A 19,900-nucleotide genomic window follows, 5' to 3' on the forward strand; every position below is an offset into this window, starting at 1 on the left:
TAAAGCAAATTGGACACGCATTAATAAAAAAATAAAAAGGACACAAAACAAAATAAACTTTTAAAACCTCCTCGAAACAGAATTCTTACGTAAAGTTACGAACCGCACCAAACAAATCCTAAATTTAAATACGGATAAAAGTTTTGCAATCCGCTTCTCAGGAAGACAAATATTGCGAGTAACATTTCCGTTGTCTACATTACGTAAAAGTTTTAGACTTATAAGTCCAATCGATTCGATTACTTTTAAGACCGTTTTGGTTCATAAATATTAGTTCGTAAGAAGTAGAAAAGCGGTCTGTCATACACAGATCGTTGAACACTTGTTGCGATTTGAATTAATAGCCTAATAAAAGTAAATAACAATAAATACTGTAGAAACGAATCGTTTTTTTATTTGTTGTTTTCATTCGGCGCCGACCGAATCGATTTATTTATAAACTGATTACTTGGCAGCTATATTTTAGGTCGCATAAACTCTGACAAACCGCGACAGACGATAAAGTATTATACAAATACCGGTAAGGAGTAACAAATCGAGTAACCCGGTCGGTACACATTACTGCAATTTAGCTTCAATTTCTTTTTTTTATGTCTGTACAATTTTTCTGAAAAAAATTATTCCGCTTTAATGAGAAAAGGCCAGTTTTGTCTTAAATGCCGCACGTCCCCCGATCTAAGCAACGTATCGATACGAATAAATAAGGACATTAACGGGTTTTCATCTAGCTTAATGAAAAATCGTGAGGTCTTTTGACTTTTATGCCGAGGTTTTAACGAGCGAGAATGCTGTTCAATTGCCGCTTTTAATAGCGCATCTTAAAAACCGCAATTATAATTGTTATTTTTACATTTGGGGGCCGGTAGAAAATGTTTGATTCTCGATGCGGTCGCTGGACGAAAAGCTTTGAAAATCAACGATACTATTTTTTATGAAAATTGTTCGAAAATTTGACGGGTTATATATATATAAAACAGTTCATTAAGAATGTAGAATTTAGAAAATACATACATCAAGGTCCAAAAAAAGCCGAAGAGTAACATCACACCAGTCAATCGAAGTGATGACGACAAAAAATAAAATAAAAGAAGTTATCGGCGTATATAGCAATATTAAACGAGACAAGAGAGCGATAACACAGTCAATAGTTTTTTCTTTCAAGAAAGGTTTTTTTTTAAAAAAAAAGGCCAAAATAAAAAATAATACTATTCATAAATTCTTTAAATTTCGACTTTGTGAAATTCGGTTGATTCAGAAACTTTTTCAAATTGTTTATTTGGCGGAGATTATTTATTAGTTTTTTATAAGCGTTCATCAATTTAAAAAAAAAAAAATTATTTTTATCTGTAATATAATCAGTATTAAAAATAAAAATGTCCGTATAGACCTTCTCAAGAAACGTAAAAGTGAAGCGAGCGTTCCGATTAAAATAAAAAGAATATCGCTCAAGGTAGTCGGTTAACTTCTACTAAACTTTAACGAAGTCAGAAAATATTTCTTTATTGCTTTTAAACAATTTGCCCCTTTTAACTTTCCACAAAAAAATACTTCAATACCGGAGAAAACAGTCAAAATGAGACTCTTATAAATATTTTAAACGAATGATGTACAAAAAAGCATATATAAAAGAGAAAAACCCCACTTACGAAACCTAGAATCGTTAATCGCCCCGGTATATCACAAAGCCCGCGCTATTTAAAACAAAATAGATTTATTTCGGAGTAAAAATAATTCAAACTTCAAAAAACTCCTAAGTTAGACGTAAATAAAATTACTTTTAACGTAAGTAGAAAATACGTAGTTTGTTTATGTTGAAATAAAAATCACGGTTCAAGGAGTTTAATTTAATTAACTAGCTGTAATAACCGAAGGATATTTACGTTTTTAAAAAGTAAATATTTAAAATATAAATAAAATTAATGTAACTAATTAATTCCCCAATAATTCCGATTAAGAAAATTATAACCTAAAAACCATACGGACAAAATCGTTTTAAAAGAGTAAGAATGATTTTTACGATCGGTGGGATTTTATTATGTTAATAAAAGTTTTACGTGGAATACGTAAAAAGATATAGGAATAATCAAATTACGTCTACAAAATGTCAGTATCAGATTGCTAGTTCTAAGCCTAGGTGATGTCTGGCTGAAAAATGTATCTTTATGCATCGTACCATTGAGATTATAATGAAGGTTGTTCCCACAATTACATGAATACCGTGGAATCCTGTAGTTAGAAAGAATGATGATCCATAAATTGAGTCTGCTATTGTGAAGGTGGATTGTTGATATTCTCATTTTTGTAGAAATGTAAAGTATAATCCTAAAATGACGGTTAGTATTAATGATTTGTTTGATATTGATAGTTTATTTAATAAGATTCTATGATGTGCTCATGTTACTGTAATTCCTGATGAGATTAAAATAATTGTGTCTAATAGGGGAACTTCTAATGGATTAAATGGCTTAATAGATTTTGGTGGTCAATTTATTCCGATTTCAATTGATGGTGCTAGTCTTGAGTGAAAGAATATTCAGAAAAATGATACAAAGAATATTATTTCTGAGACAATGAATATAATTATTCCTATTTTTATTAGTGATTTTACTTTATTTGTATGATTTCCTTGAAATGTTGCTTCTCGTGTGATGTCTCGTCATCATAATATTATTGACATTGTTGATAAGGTTAATCCTAATATTATTAAGTTATATTCTTTTGTTTGAGTTCATTTTACAGTTCCTGTTAATATTGTTATTACGTTTATAGATAACATAATTGGCCACGGTCTTTTTGTTACTATGTGAAACGGATGATTTTTTTTCATAAGGTACTTCTCTAGAATAAAGAGTTACAAGTGTGCCAAATACGTATGCTTGAATTATTGAAATTGCTGTTTCAAATGCTGTTAAGGTTATTTGAATTGGTATAATGAATACTAAGATTTTAATGGATGATGTGTTTCCTAATAGGGTTATTAGTAGGTGACCTGCAATTATATTAGCCGTTAGTCGAACTGCTAGTGAGATTGGTCGAATAAGATTTTCTGTGGTTTCGATTAGAATTATTATTGGTGAAATGGCTGAGGGTGTTCCTTTTGGAAGTATGTGTTTGAATATATCATTTGTGAAGTTTTTTCATCTGTATGTTGTAATTATGATTCATCTTGGTAATGCAATTGAAATTGATACTACTAAATGACTTGTGGATGTGAATACATAAGGGATTAATCCTACTATATTTCTGATTATGATAAATATAAAGATTGATATTACTATGATTAAAATTTATTTTTGGTGAGTTATTAATTTAAATTCATTTATTAGTTTTTTTTCTATTATATTTATTCGAGATTTTTTGGTTCAGTATCATTTTGGTAAAATTATTGTTGTTATTATTATAATTATTCAGTTTCTTTGTAAAAGTTTAGTTATTGGATCAAATGTTGAGAATAGTCTAGTTATCATTTTCAGCTAATATAAAATTTTCTTTTTTTTTATTTTATTTTTTGTATTTGTATTTAGGTTAGTTATAAAGAATAATTTTGTTATGTTTATTATGATTGTGGCTGTTGTTATTATTAATATGATGTTTCATATAATAGGAGATATTTGTGGAATCAAGATGCACATAAAATGTATATTTTATTTGACAGTTAAATGTTTTTTTTTAACTAGCTTCTTTCATTAAGAGTATTCGATGTTTACTATATTTTGGTTTAAGAGACCATTACTTTCTTTCAGACGCTTAATGTTTATTAGGTTTATGTTTTTATTCATTTAATGAATGATTTTATATTAATTCTTTCTATAGTGATTGGTATAAATCTGTGATTTATTCCACAGATTTCTGAACATTGTCCAAAAAATACTCCTGGGTTTTTAGTTATTAGGCTGATTTGGTTAAGTCGTCCTGGGATTGCGTCTATTTTACTCCTATTGATGGAGTTGTTCAAGAGTGGATTACGTCAGATGATGATACAATTATTCGAATTTGTGTTGAGAATGGGATAATTATTCGGTTGTCTATCAATTAGTCGAAATGATAAGTCATTTTGTGGTTTTATATATGATTCAAATTCTATTTTCTTGGAGTCTGAATATTCGTAAGATCAGTATCATTGATGTCCAATTGTTTTAATAGTAATTGATGTTTTAATTACTTCTTCTATTAGGTATAAGGTTTTAATTGATGGAATAGCGATAAAAATTAAAATGATTGCTGGTATTGTTGTTCAGATTGTTTCTATTATTTGATTTTCTGTTAATATATTATTTGATAATTTATTTTTTGTTATTATTGCTATTATAATTGTTACTGTTACTGTAATAGATAATAGAATTATTATAGTGTGATCATGGAAATTTAATAGTTGTTCTATAATTGGTCTGGCTCTATTTATTATGTTAAATTTTATTCATGATGATATTTCTAAGGAATTTTTTTAAATTTATTAATGAATTTTAAGTTCATGGCAATTTTCTGCCACTCTTAGAATGGCTTAGATACTAGTGGTAGTTCATTAAAAGTGTTCAGGGGGTGGTGTAATTGAAAATCATTCAATTGAGGATGATTTATTGTTTTTAAAGATTGTAATTCGTTTAAATGCTATGGCTTCTCATATGACGAATATGAATATTATAATTCTGATTATTGAAATTAATGATCCTATGGATGAAATTGTGTTTCATGTCATGTAATTGTCTGGGTAATCTGAATATCGTCGTGGTATTCCCGCTAGGCCTAAAAAGTGTTGTGGGAAGAATGTTAGGTTTACTCCTAAAATTATGGTTGAAAATTGAATTTTTAATCATTTTTTATTTATTCTTATACCTGTTATTAGTGGAAATCAGTGAACGATTCTTGCTATAATGGCGAATACTGCTCCTATTGATAATACGTAATGAAAATGGGCTACAACATAGTATGTATCGTGTAAAATTACATCAATTGAAGAGTCGGCTAGAATTACTCCTGTTAATCCTCCGATAGTGAATAGGAATACGAATCCTATATATCAAATTATTTGGGGTGATTTTTTTTTGCTATTCCTTGTATAGTGGCCATTCATCTGAAGATTTTAATTCCTGTTGGTACTGCAATAATTATAGTTGCAGAGGTGAAGTATGCTCGTGTGTCAATATCTATACCTACAGAAAATATGTGGTGTGCTCATACAATAAATATTAAAATACCAATTGCTAATATCGCATAAATTATTCCTAGATGACCGAATGTTATTATTTTTCCTCTTTCGTTAGTAATAATGTGGGAGATTAATCCGAATCCTGGTAGAATTAAAATATATACTTCTGGATGTCCAAAGAATCAGAATAAGTGTTGATACAAAATTGGGTCTCCCCCTCCTGTGGGGTCAAAAAATGAAGTATTAAAGTTTCGATCTGTTAATAGTATTGTGATTGCTCCGGCTAATACTGGTAATGATACTAGTAGTAAAACTGCTGTAATTAGGACTGATCAACAAAAAAGGGGTATTTTTTCTATAGTTATTCCTTTTGGTCGTATATTTATTGTTGTTGAAATAAAATTAATCGCTCCTATGATTGATCTTAATCCTGCAATGTGAAGAGAAAAAATAGTTAGGTCTACTGAAGGTCCTGAATGTGCAATTTGGGCTGAGAGAGGAGGGTAAACAGTTCATCCTGTTCCTGATCCTGACCCTACGATTGATCTTGCAATTAAAAGTGAGATTGATGGTGGTAGTAATCAAAATCTTATGTTATTTATTCGTGGGAATGCCATGTCTGGTGCACCGATTATTATAGGAACTAGTCAGTTTCCAAATCCTCCGATTATAATTGGTATAACCATAAAGAAAATTATAATGAACGCGTGTGATGTTACGATGGTATTATAAATTTGGTCATTTTTAATTATCGATCCTGGTTGTATTAGTTCTAATCGGATAATTATTCTTCTTATTGTTCAAAGTAGTCTAGCTCAGAGCCCAAAAATAAAATAAAGAGTTCCGATATCTTTATGATTTGTTGAAAATATTCATTTATTCATTGAGAATGGGATGGCTGATTTAGGTGATAGATTGTAAATTTATTTAAGGTTTTAAACCTCTCATTATTTGTCTTGTATTCAATTATGATTCTATATTGCAAATATAGAGGTGCATTACTTGCTAAGGCTTATTTATAATAATAATTTTAACTTTGAAGGTTAATAGTTTTTTTTAACTTAAATCCTTCTTTTTAGTTTAATTAAAAAATTATTATTATTGGAATTCCTATTAAATTTAGGATAATCGGGATAGTTGATTCTTTTTTTATTATTTTTGATTTGGTTATTGTAGGGATTATTATGTTCAAGTATATGTATGTTGATATAATTGATGAAATTAGTATAATTAATGGAATTGTTGGTGCTATACAAATTGTTGATTTTATAATTATTCATTTTATTAAAAATCCTCTTATTGATAATGATGAAATTATTAGGGATGTTTTTGTTAAATTTGTTTGAGTATTGATTTGGTTTAAAAAATTGATATTATTTTTTTTGAACGTGTTTATTATAGTTAAGTTGATTATGGTGTATATAATTAATAGAAGAGTAAATTGTTGTTTTGAAATTATTAATGAAAAGATTATTACTGGTGAATTTGAGATTGATGAGTATGCTATTAATTTTTTTAGCGATGTTTGTTTTATTCCTGAGATTGGTGCCATAATTATTGATGTTATTATTAGTTTAATTCTGGTTATTTGGGTTGTAATAATTGTGGGAATGATTTTTTGTATAGTTAATATTATACATATTTCTCATCTTATTATTTGCATGATTCTTGGTACTCATAGGTGGAATGGGATTATACCTATTTTTATTAAAATTCTCATTATTATTAAAATTCTTTCATTAATTGGGCAGTTAATGATAGCATTAATAATTATTGAGGTTATTATAATTGATGAAGATATTCTTTGAATAATTAAATATTTTATAGATTGTTCGTTTATTTTATTTCTTTTTTTAAAAGGGGTAGAAAAGAAATTAAATTAATTTCTATAGATATTCATGAGAATATTATTCTGTTGGAGGATATTGTTATGATAATTCTTACGGTTATTGTTGTGATAAATTTATTTTAATTAAAAAGATAATTTATTCATCGATGGGGTATGAACCCATAAAAGCTTAATTTAGCTTATCTTTTTGTAAAAGGATGTGTGATCCATTAAGAATTTTTATTTCTTTAGTTTCAGTTTAATTCTGGATTTTACAATTTAGCATGAGTGAGGTTTCACTTAATTTACTTCATCAAAGTAATCCTTTAATCAGGCCTCTTGCTTGAGTATAAAAATCCATTGTTTTTTCTCCTTTTTTTTATATATCTTTTTTTTTATACGGTACATTATTTGCTTATTTGGTTTTTTTGCAATTTTTTTGCAATTTTTGAGTTTAATTTTTCAACAAAAATTTTTTCGTTATAATAAGATATTTATCAAGATTATATCATTCAATTGATTAATTATTATGTTACAAAAAAGAAAAAAGATAGTTATAATATATATATTATATATAGTAATATATTTATTTAAATATATCTATTTCTCCCTTTAATATTTAATCTTATTAAGTATAATATTTTAATTTATAAGTGTTATATAAATTAAAAAATTTATTATATAATAGATAACCTCTTATATTTAAATAAAGATTTTAATATAATATAGATTTTTAGTTTAATGTAAAATAGTTTTTGTAAAGATAATCATCTAAAATAGATTATTTAATTAAATACTTATTTTATAAGAATTTAATTAAAATCAACTTTTAATTAAATTATTAAAAATAATTTAGGAATTTATTAAAAATAATTTTATTCATTCAAATAAATTTTAAAGTTTAAAAAACCTGAAAGTATAAAACCTATGATAAGTGCATTTAAAAATATATAATTATTAAAACAAAAACCTCATGGTTTAATTCCTATCTTAAGGTTTAGTTTAGTAAAATAATTACATATGTTTTATTTAAGTATTTATTTTGGTTCTTTAAAAACAAATTTATTATTATACTATTGTTATTTGTGATGTTAAGATTATTGTTGTTTAAGTTTACTTTCATATATTTTGAACCATTGTTTTTTTTTTTTTTTTTATAGAAAATTATGATAATGTTAGGGGTAGCTTTATCTTATATTTGTGTGGCTTTTAGATATCAACTTTTAAGTTTACTTTTATTTATTTTAACTACTGTTTTTTATTTAAATTAGATAATGTTAGGGGTAGCTTTATTTAATATTTCTTTTTCTTAAATTATTAGCTTTTGATTTTATTGACTGGTTTAAGGTATAATTTTATTTAACTTCAGTTAGGGGTAGCTTGAAGTTATGTTTGCTCGAGGGAGGAGATCCTTTTTTGAATGTAATTTGTTTAATTTGTTGTTTAAAATTTTGGAGTTAAGGTCCCCTTTAAATATAGTTTTAAAAAAAATTTGATTTTTGTTTTAAAATCTGGCTTTAAATTTATAACGCATGTAAATTTTTGTTAGGTTAAATATCCTTAATGGTTAATTTTTATTTTCAGTGTTAAGGTTTTTTAATTTAATTTTTTAATTTAAGTTATATTTTTTAGAACCAAAAAATGTTGTGCCAGCATTTGCGGTTATTCCTCAGGTTCAAGTTAATTTTTTTAGAATTTAGTTTTATTTGGTTTTAATATTTTGTATTTAGGTGAAATTTATACAATAATTTTTTTTTCTATGTAAATTTGAATTTAAACCAGGATTAGATACCCTGTTATTCTTAATTAGTAATTTTTTTCTAAGGTAGTATATTTTTTATAATTGAAATTTAATAGATCTGGCGGTTTTTAAATCTTTTTAGAGGAACCTGTAATTTAAATGATATTCCACGATTTTTTGTACCTTTTTTTTCTTGTATATCTCTGTCGTTGAGTGTAATGAAAATTTATTTTCTTTTTCTTTTTAAAGATTTATGTTAGGTCAAGATGCAGTTATAAAGAGGTTATTATGGGTTACATTAATTTTTGTTTTTTGATTTTTTAATTTGATTAAATCTGAATTTGGATTTAATAGTAATTTTTTGAATTTTGCTCTTAATTATGTACATATCGCCAGTCACTCTCATAAATTGAGATAAGTCGTAACAAAGTAGATGAACTGGAAAGTGTATCTAGAATCGGACTTCGGTTTATTCTTATTTACAATAAGATTTGTTACTGTTCAATTCAGTTGAGTCTGATAGGTTTTTTTTTATTTGATTTTCTTTAATTTAGTTAATTGTATAATTTATTGTTATTATAGTATTGCTGTTATAACAGTTAAACTTTAATATGTTCCTATTGCTATACACAAATAACGAAAATCTTACAGCAAACATCTGTTTTCAGTATCGGTAGTCATAAAAAATTTCAGCATAAATATCAATCACTTTTTATAATTAAGTAAAACAATATAACCAAAAAAAAAAAAAAAAAGTTTGAGAATTTCATTTTTTCCATGTTTATACAAGAGCATCAATATATCATGTAACCCATCATGTGTGTTTACGTAGAAGAAAATAATAAAATACTTGGAAAAAGGAGATATTAAAAATTAAGGTAAAAGAATGGCTAAATTGAGACATAGGGCGACAGGAAATATCTACAATAAACAAAGTTAACATCATATATAATCTTCCACTTGTATATACGTATAAATATGCATACGTATACGAAAAATTTGGACTTTAATAAATTTTACATAATCCAAATTTATAAACATTTCAAGACATAATATAAGGAAGCTCCGAGTGTTTTGTCATTCTCCTAAATTATTACAGTAAATAAAATAACGTTGAAATTTAAAAATATTTATCTTACAGATAAAATAATATCGTTAAAAAAAGACAAAAAAATGTAAAATTTAATTTATCATTTTATATTATTTTATTCACTCTTTCGTAAGATTTATTCGAGCAATAATAAACACACTTTTGTCCTTGGAAAATGACGTAGTTGACACAATAGAGACGAATACTGGTTTATACTGGTTTAGCACTAGCATATAAGACGAAGGACATTTAAACTGTTACAAGCTGCGCTAACCTTGAGTACAGTGTTGCCAACTGTACAATAGGGAGAAATAAAATTTACCTATGCGTGACTTCTACCTTCTTAATTTTAGGGTTGCGTCCTTTTTGAAACACCTAATATAGTATATTAGATTGACTTATATCTGATAAAAGAATTCATTTTCATGAACCTATGAATCAAACGAATCAATTCTTTCAACAATTGCATTTATCACGTCTTCCTGTTTTATAGTAAAATTTTTAAATTTAATTAATTCCTTAAGTACATCTAATTTGCTTAAGCAAATTCAACATGAGCAAGTGTACCTCTATTATCTCTTAACGTGAAGATGTACCTTTTATCTAGTAATTGACGGGCTAATTCTTTATATTCATTTAATTGTTAATTTAGTATTGGATAAATAAATTTTATTTTAGAATAATAATTTTTTTTTAGTACCTTTTGTATCAGGGTTAATTAATTTTTTAAATTTATTTTATTTTTCCCGAATAGTGAAGATCTATCTTAATCTGTATTTTATTGTGGAATAATTATTTATAAGTTTGGGATTGTTTTGATATGAAATTCATTTCTTTTTATATGTGGTTATCTGGTAGATTGATTTAATCGAGAATTTCTTTTTGTTAATTTTTTTTTTCATTTTGAAATTTTATATTAAGGATAAGCTCTTTTTTATATATAATTTATTTTTTTTATTTTTCTTGTTGGATTAGAATCTTTAATCATTTAAAGTTCGTTGTAGATTAAATTAGGTTTTTTTATATTTATTTTTTTACTGGATTTTAATTAATTTTTTTATTTTTAATTATGATTAAATTAGTAATTTAAAAATTTTATTTATGAATTAGGCAAGAAATAATTTCGCCTGTTTATCAAAAACATGTCCTTTTGTAATTTATTTAAGGTTTGGCCTGCTCAATGATTTAAATAGCCGCAGTATTTTGACTGTGCTAAGGTAGCATAATAATTAGTCTTTTAATTGAGGTCTGGAATGAATGGTTTGACGAGAATTATACTTTATTTTTGAAATTTAGTTTGAATTTTATTTTTAAGTTAAAAAGCTTAAATTTAGGAGAGGGAACATAAGACCCTATAGATCTTTATTTTATTTTTAATTTTTTTTTTTTAGTTTATTTTTAAAATTTTTATTAATTAAATTTTGTTGGGTGACAAATAAAATTTTAATCTTTATTTTTTTTTACATTTTTTTATGTGTATTTGATCCTTTATTTTGATTAAAAGATTAAGATACCTTAGGGATAACAGCGTTATAAATCTGAAGAGTTCTTATTGATAGATTTGTTTGCGACCTCGATGGTGGATTAAAAGTTTCTGTGGGGTAGGTTTTACAGTTTTGGGCCTGTTCGACCTTTAAAATTTTACATGATCTGAGTTCAAGCCGGGCGTGAGCCAGGTTGGTTTCTATCTTCTTTCAATTTATTCTAATTGGTACGAAAGGATTTTTGGTAATATAATAATTTATTTACTAATTTGGCAGATTTAAGTGCTTTAAATTTAGAATTTAATAATGTATTTTTACAGTTAGTAAATGTTTATTCTTAGTTCTTTTTTTTTATTTATTTTTATTCTTTTGGGTGTTGCTTTTTTTACTTTATTTGAACGTAGGATTTTAGGTTACATTCAATTCCACAAGGGTCCTAATAGGGTTGGTTTATTTGGTTTGTTACAGCCTATTAGAGATGCTTTAAAGTTATTTAGAAGGGAATTTTATTTTCTTGTTTTTGGAAATTATTTGATTTATTTTTTTGTACCTATTCTGGGTCTTTCTGTTTCTTTAATTTTTTGGTTAATATTTCCTTTTAGTTTTAATTTTGTTGGATTTCCTTATTGTCTTTTTTTTTTTTTTGTTCTGGTTTGGGGGTTTTTTTATTATAATTGCTGGTTGGTCATCTAATTCTGTTTATTCTTTATTGGGTTGTATACGTAGAATTTCTCAAAGAATTTCTTATGAAGTTGTTTTTTTTTAGTTATTTTTTGTTTTATTTTATATTGCGAGTCTTTTAATTTGAATTATTTTTGTTATTTTCAGTTGGATGTTTGATTTATTTTTTTCTTTTCCTTTATTTATAATTTTTCTTTCTTGTATTTTGGCTGAAACTAATCGTTCTCCATTTGATTTTTCTGAGGGTGAGTCAGAGTTGGTTTCTGGATTTAATGTTGAATACAGATCATTTAGATTATCTTTATTTTTTTAATCTGAATATAGAAATATAATATTTATGAAATTTTTTACTTGTTTAGTTTTTTTGGGGGGTGATTGTATAATTTTTTTTTTTTATTAGGGTTATTTTTCTTATTTATTTTTTTGTTTGGGTTCGTAGTTCCTTTCCTCGTTATCGTTATGATAAATTAATATATATATGTTGAAAGAGCTATTTACCTGTTACTTTAAATTATATTTTGGTTTTTATTTTTTTTATTTTTTTTGTTTTTCATTATTTTAAGGTGAAAAAAAGTTAATAGTATTTTATACTTTCCTATAATTTCAAGTTATATTGCTTTGAGCTTATTAACTTATAACTTATCTCATATCTTTGCAGACATGGGATGAATAATAAAAAATGAAAAGTAAATTGCGGTTAAGATTTGTCCTGTAATAATATATGGTTCTTTTTACTGGTCGTGCTCCGATTCATGTGAGTAAAATAAATGTATTTGCTATAGTTCAAAATATTATTTTATTTATCGGGTAGAATGATCTTGTTTGGAATTTTATTTTTATTGAGAATGGTATCGATATAATAATTATAATCGATATTATTAGTGCTACTACTCCTCCTAATTTTCTAGGGATAGATCGTAGAATTGCATATGCGAATAGAAAGTATCATTCTGGTTGAATGTGTGGAGGTGTTCTTAGTGGATTTGCTGGTGTAAAATTTTCTGGGTCTATAGTGAGGAATGGATTTAAATTAATTATTATTGTTATTGCTATTCCTAAGATATCCTTTGTTGTAAAGTAGGGGTGAAATGGAATTTTGTCAATATTGTTTTTCATACCTAGTGGGTTGGATGATCCGGATTCGTGTAGGAATATTAGGTGTAACATTACTATTATTGATAAGATGAATGGTAAAATAAAGTGGAATGTGAAGAATCGATTTAGCGTAGGATTGTCTACAGCAAACCCCCCTCACACTCATTGTACTACTATTTCTCCTATGTAAGGAATTGCTGAAATTAAGTTTGTAATTACTGTTGCTCCTCAGAAGATGTTTGACCTCACGGTAGTACATATCCTATGAATGCGGTTGCCATTAATGTTAAAAGAATTAATGATCCTGATATTCATGTTTTCTTTTATTTAAATGATCCATAATATATACCTCGTCCTGCGTGTATAAAAATTAAAATGAAGAATAATGATGCACCATTTGCGTGAATATTTCGAATTATTCATCCGTAATTCACCTCTCGGGTAATATGTACAATTCTTTTAAAAGCTTTATCAATTCTTGGTGAATAATGTATCGCTAGGAATAATCCTGAAATAATTTGAATTATTAAGCATATTCCTAGAAGCGATCCAAAGTTTCATCGTAATGAAATATTTGATGGTCTTGGTAAATCAATTAAGAAGGAATTAATCGGTCTTAATTTACGTATTGATTTAAACATAAGTTTTTTTAAGTGGTCCTTCAAATGTTCTTACGATGTTGTTTACTGAGATTATTGTAATAATTAGCATTAATATTATTGTAATTGTAATATTTATTTTATATATTCTAAAAAATTTTCTTGTTGATTTTTCTTCAGTTAGTTCGGTTGTCATTTCCTTTATTTCATTAAGTTTAGTAATTATTTCTGTTGTTGGATCTAAATTTCTTATTATAACAGAAATTAATGCGACTAATATTCAGATTAAAAAAAATTTTGTTCTTGGTTTGAATTTTTCATTTGATGCAATTCTTGATATATATATATATATATATATATATAAATATAATTATTAGTCCTCCTACTGTTGTTAAGAATATAATATAAATATATCATGATGATTTAATTATTATTGAATTATTTCTGCACATTAGGGCTGTTTGGAAAATTAGTATTGATCCTAGTGATATAGGGTGTTTTAAGTATTGGAGATATAATAATGTTTGATAAAATTAAATATTTTGTGAAAATTCAGTAAGTATTTTAATATAAAATATTAGTTTTGGATACTAAACATGATTTTTTCTTTACTGATTTTGTTTAGATAAATTTTTTTAAATTATGATTTACAAGTTCATTGTTTTTTTTAAACTATCCTAAACTTTACTTATGATAATTATTTATTTTTTTGGATTAATTATTTTTTTATTTGTTCGTAGGCATTTTCTTTTATGTCTTTTGGGGCTTGAATATTTATTACTTTATTCTTTTTTTTTATTCTTGGGTTTATAGGTTATTTTGATTATTATTTTTTAGTTATTTATTTGGTGTTTGGGGTTTGTGATTGTGTTTTAGGACTTTCTTTATTGGTTTTTTTAATTCGTAATTCTAGAAGAGATTATTTAGATAGATTGACCTTATGTTAAAATTGATTTTTTTTTCTGTTTTCTTTAATCCTTTTTTGTGTCTTAAATAATTGATTTGTGTATTTAGTGGGTTTGTTTTTTTTTATTTTATAATTGATAGGGTTTCATATATTTTTTGTTGTTTAAGTGTTTGAATCTTTATTGTTGTTTTGTTATCTGTTTATTTACATTATTATTTTGATTTGTTGTCTAAGATTTATATTTTTTGTTTTCATTTTTTATTATTTTTATTTTTTCCTTTGAGTGTAGATTGATTCCTTTATTTTTGTTGATTTTTGGGTGAGGATATCAGCCTGAACGTTTAAGCGCAGCATTTTTTTTAATTTTTTATACTCTTTTTGGTTCTTTCCCCTTTTTGTTTACAATTTTTTATTTAAATAGTTTTTATGGTTATTTTAATTATTTATTTTTTGATTTTTTACTGAATAATTATTTGATGTTTATTATTTTATTTTCTTTTTTGATTAAGTTTCCTTTATTTGGGTTTCATTTATGGTTGCCTAGGGCTCATGTTGAGGCGCCTACATAAAAGGTTCTATAATTTTAGCTGGTGTGATATTAAAGTTGGGGGGTTATGGATTTATTCGTTGTTTAGGTTATATTTATTATTTTTTATTTAATTATGGTTATTTTTTGTTAGTATTTGTTTATTTGGCTGTTTTTTTGTAAGAATATTTTGTATAATTCAAAGAGATTTAAAGGTGTTTGTTGCCTATTCTTCTGTTTGTCACATAAGTTTGGTTATTTGTGGATTATTTACTATATCCGGTCTTGGGTTTGTTGGTTCATTATCTTTTATAGTTGCTCATGCCTTTGTTTCATCTGGTCTCTTTTTTTTAATCGGTATTATTTATGATCGGTTAGGAAGCCGAAGATTTTTTATTGTTAGTGGGTTACTTAACTATTTACCTTCACTTAGTTTCTTTTGATTTTTGTTTTGTGTTATAAATATATCTTGTCCTCCCAGATTAAATTTATTTTCTGAAATTTGTTTAATTATTTCTATTTTAAGATGAAGATTTTTTTCAGTTATTTTTTTGATGTTTATTTTATTTTTTTTCTGCTTGTTATAGAGTGATAATTTTTTCTTTAACTCAGCATGGTTTATATTCTGGTGATTTAATTTTAATTAATTCTTGTTGTGTTGGTGAATTTTATGTTCTTCTTCTCCATTGTTTTCCTATTTTTTATATAATGTTTGACTTATATTTTTTTTTATTTTGCTTATTTATTTTAATTTAAAATTTTGATTTGTGATGTCAAAGATCTTTTTGAGGATAGGCTATGTTTTTCTGCTACAATCTTTATGGTATTTATTTGTTTGAGTATGATCTTGTTTTTTTTTTGAGTGATTATTTATTTTTTTTAATTCCTTTTCTATAAGTTTGATTTTTTTTTGATTGAATTTCTTGTTTGTTTATGTCTTTTGTATTTTTAATTAGAGATTGTGTTTTATTTTATAGTTTAGGTTATATAAGGGGTGATTTAAATTTAGTTCGTTTTTATTATTTGGTTTTTTTATTTATTTTGAGTATGGTTTTTTTAATTTTAATACCTGATTTTATTTGTTTATTGTTGGGTTGAGATGGTTTGGGGCTGGTATCTTATTGTTTAGTTATTTATTATCAAAATAGAGTTTCTTTGTATTCTGGTCTTATTACTTTATTAATGAATCGTATTGGAGGTGTATTTTTGATTTTGTGTTTGGGTGTATTTATAAATTTTGGTTCTTTTCATTATATTTTTTATATTAATTTTTTTAATAATGATTTTACTATTTTGGTTTATTTAGTTTTATTTGCTTCTTTTACTAAAAGTGCTCAGTTTCCATTTTGTGTTTGGTTGCCTTCAGCTGTAGCAGCTCCTATTCCTGTCTCTTCTTTGGTTCAATCTTCTACTTTAGTAACTTCTGGTGTTTATTTAATTATTCCGTTTAATTATTTTATTTTATTTTGTGATACTTATTTTTTAATAATTATTTCTTTGGTTACAATAGTTTTATCTGGGTTTGCTGCTCGTTTAGAAAATGATTTAAAAAAGATTATTGCCTTTTCTACTCTTAGACAATTAGGATTTATATTTTTTACTCTTTCTTTAGGTTCTTTGACTCTTTGTTTTATTCATTTGTTGATTCATGCCTTATTTAAGTCGTTACTTTTTTTGTGTTCTGGAATTTTTATTCGTAGTTTTTTAGGTAGTCAAGAAATTCGATTTATAGGTGGGTTGGTAAAGCAATGTCCCTATGTGAGTTCAGCATTTTTTGTTTCTTTAATTTGTTTATGCGGGTTTCCCTTTTTTTCTGGATTTTACTCGAAGGATTTTATTTTAGTTTTTTTTTTATTTGATTATAGAATTTTTTTTTTGTGTGTTACTTTTATTTACAGTTTACGTTTAATTTATTATCTTCCAATTCTTTTTTTTTCCTTATATTAATTTTTGTTACAGTTTTTTTATGAATATTTCTCTTCTTTTTTATATTTTTCTTGTTTATTTGTTGGCTCTTTTGTCTTTTGATTTTAATTTGATTCCTTTGTTTTTGTTGTTTTTTGATGTTTTGAGTTTTTTATATTTTTATTTTGGTTTGATTTATTTTTATTTTTTCAGTTCTATGTGGTTTTTAAGATTTTATTCTTCAGGGTTTTTTAAATCGGTTTTTTAGTTTTTGTTATTTTAGTTATAGATTAGTTGACTCGGGTTGATTAGAATATTTTGTTTCGGGTGGTTTAGTAGGATTTTTGCAATGGTTAGGTTTTTTTTTGATAGGTTTACTTTAAATATTCTTAGGTTTTATTTACTTTTTTTTTTCTTTTTTTTTGTTCGGATAGCTTAATTAAAAGCCTAACATTGAAATTGTTATTATGAATTTTTTCTCTGGAAATTTATAAAATTTATTTATTTATACATTGAAAGTGTATTGTTTTTTTAAACTATATAAATAAGAATAAAGTGATTTTACTTGAAAGGTAGTTAGCGGCTCCTTTACTTTTTATTCTTTTAACTGGATATAATCAATTTTTTTCATTAACGGTGAATAGCTTCTATTTAGCTTCAGTTAAATTCAGTATGAGGATTATCCTTAAAATTAAGTCGACATTAATTGTAATTTTACTTCTTTACTCTATTTAAGAGAAATTGATTATTCAATAATTTTTATTTGCAAAGTAAATGTTATATTTAACTATTCTCCTTAATTTCTTCATTCTAGTATTCCTATTTTTCATTCACGGATAAGTCCTATAATTAGGATTAAGATTGTAACTGTTGATGAAATTAGTCATTCTTTTATAGCAAATCTATAAAAATGATTATTCTACTGAATAATCGTGAAAATTTTTCCGTCAAATCTGATACAGAAAGAAGTATAACAAATAATTTGATTTTATGAAATATTATTAGTTTTACGCTCTTCTACACGCTTTTGTTTCTGCGCTAATCTTTTCATTTCAGAGTCCTTACAGTTTCTAGATCTACCTTGGCATATTAACTACATCTAATGCGTTTACGGAAATACGCAATAGAAACTAATCGACAGCCTGCCTACGACTGTTCGAAGACTAATACGCTAAATTTTCAAACGGCATGAAATAAGCGTGTCAAGTGTAGGGTAAATTGTTCTACAACCGAAGAAAAATTGAGATTTTTTGTTGGTTTTTTTCTCAGTCGATAATAAATACAAAACTCGAAAGCTTGTGGATGGTGGATGGTAGTGAAGAATGGAAAACATTTTAGCATATTCCGGCGGCTAATATATATATATATGTTTGTATATTATTGAAAAATGGAACAAACTATAAAGCTAGAAAGAAATGGCCTATTTGAATTCGATTTAAATTGCGATAAAAAAAATTCCAAAGGTTTATGCACGTATGGACTGAAAAAATATTTTTAAGTTAATTACTTTAACAACGAACTATTATTTAATTTCTTTACATAAAACTAATTCTTTACCAATATCGCGCGCGCGCAACACACACGTAATCTCACTCGATAGATTTAATAATTTTTTCTTAATGTTTCCTTTCCCCTTATATTTATGACCGTTATTACGAAAAATACATTGACGTTGCGTAATTTCTTTGTAATAAGAATTTAGAAAAAAATCACACGGATATGTTATAAATTAATAAATGAAATAAAAGGTTTTCTTTTATTTAATAATAAAAAAAAAATACATTTTGACACATTAGGTCATCGTAAATAATTTATGGCTAACAACTACGCGTTTTTGTTTTGTTCTTTTTTTGCTTCATCTGAAAACAAACTATCATTCTTTTGATTATATTTTAAACTAACTTTACCCATCGTACGTATATGTTATAAGGAGATCTATAGATTATCAACTATTAGTGAAGCGAATAAAAACCAGTATTTACTTTTACTTGCAATTATACAAGTGTTTACTTGCACTTCTGTGAATAAACAACGGTAAACCAAATACTTGACAAGTATTTTCTTTACTTGTAAAATAGGGAAGTGAATAACCTTTACTTATCAAGCGTTTACTTGTAACTATACGCAATTACTGATTCCGGTCACACTTTACTTAAAACGAGTGAATAAAATCCTAAGTTCGGAAGAGTATTCAAGTATTTACCGGTAGAATTTCAAGGTAGCTATTTAGTAACCTTATCAAACTTTCTAGATTAACTTTTTAGATAGGGAATCTTGGAGACCTGCATCAAACCGGTCAAACGACTGAAGACAAAAAAAAAATCAAACTTTCATTTAATTTTTTATACTTGGTATGGCTGCCTTTGTCAACATTCGTCAACCAAAAACTTACAAAGGCGAATATTGAGTCCAAGAAGATATGAAGAACTAATTCGTTTTACAAAAGAATCAGTTGAATTTTTGACGAACGCTTTTTTGGAAGAAAGTAATGAAAAGCGAGGAGGTGCTCTGTCATCGCAACAGAAGATGGAAGTATTTTTGCGGTACTTATCAGACCCTGGATTTCAAAACGGTGTCGGTGAAGACTTCGGGATTCACCGTTCTACAGTATGCAAAACTTTCGATTACGTTCTGAATAAAATAAACGAAAAGGCATCCGAGTGGATTCGCTTCCCACAGAATGCTCATGAGTTAAATGAAGCCAAGAGAAAATGGAGATCTCGCTTTAAAATGCCGAGCGTAATAGGTGCTGTGGATTGCACGCACTTAGAAATAAATACGTCATTTTATTTGAGGTCTATAATAATATCTTTTCTGACAAATGATATCGGTAAACATGTAACACATAACGATTCGTAATGAATAAGAGTTTACAGTAAAAATGGGGTTTTGTCAATA

At 26.1% G+C, this 19,900-nt stretch overlaps 1 protein-coding gene, 1 long non-coding RNA gene and 2 pseudogenes across 2 annotated transcripts in view; all 4 read right to left on the reverse strand.

Moving 5' to 3' along the window:
* LOC142331326 (uncharacterized) overlaps nt 1-19,900 on the reverse strand; it is a 41,761-nt gene that overhangs the window by 15,175 nt on the left and 6,686 nt on the right. The gene's annotated exons all lie outside the window — the stretch shown is intronic.
* On the reverse strand, nt 2,709-3,467 carry LOC142331628 (ATP synthase subunit a-like). The gene is given in 1 exon segment (XM_075377655.1): nt 2,709-3,467. A coding segment is annotated over 1 exon segment (759 nt).
* Nucleotides 5,279-6,015, reverse strand: LOC142331629 (cytochrome c oxidase subunit 1-like; annotated as a pseudogene).
* LOC142331412 (cytochrome b-like) lies at nt 12,580-13,922 on the reverse strand (annotated as a pseudogene).

This window comes from Lycorma delicatula, chromosome 10 (assembly GCF_047948215.1).
Source record: "Lycorma delicatula isolate Av1 chromosome 10, ASM4794821v1, whole genome shotgun sequence".
Lineage (NCBI taxonomy): Eukaryota > Metazoa > Arthropoda > Insecta > Hemiptera > Fulgoridae > Lycorma > Lycorma delicatula.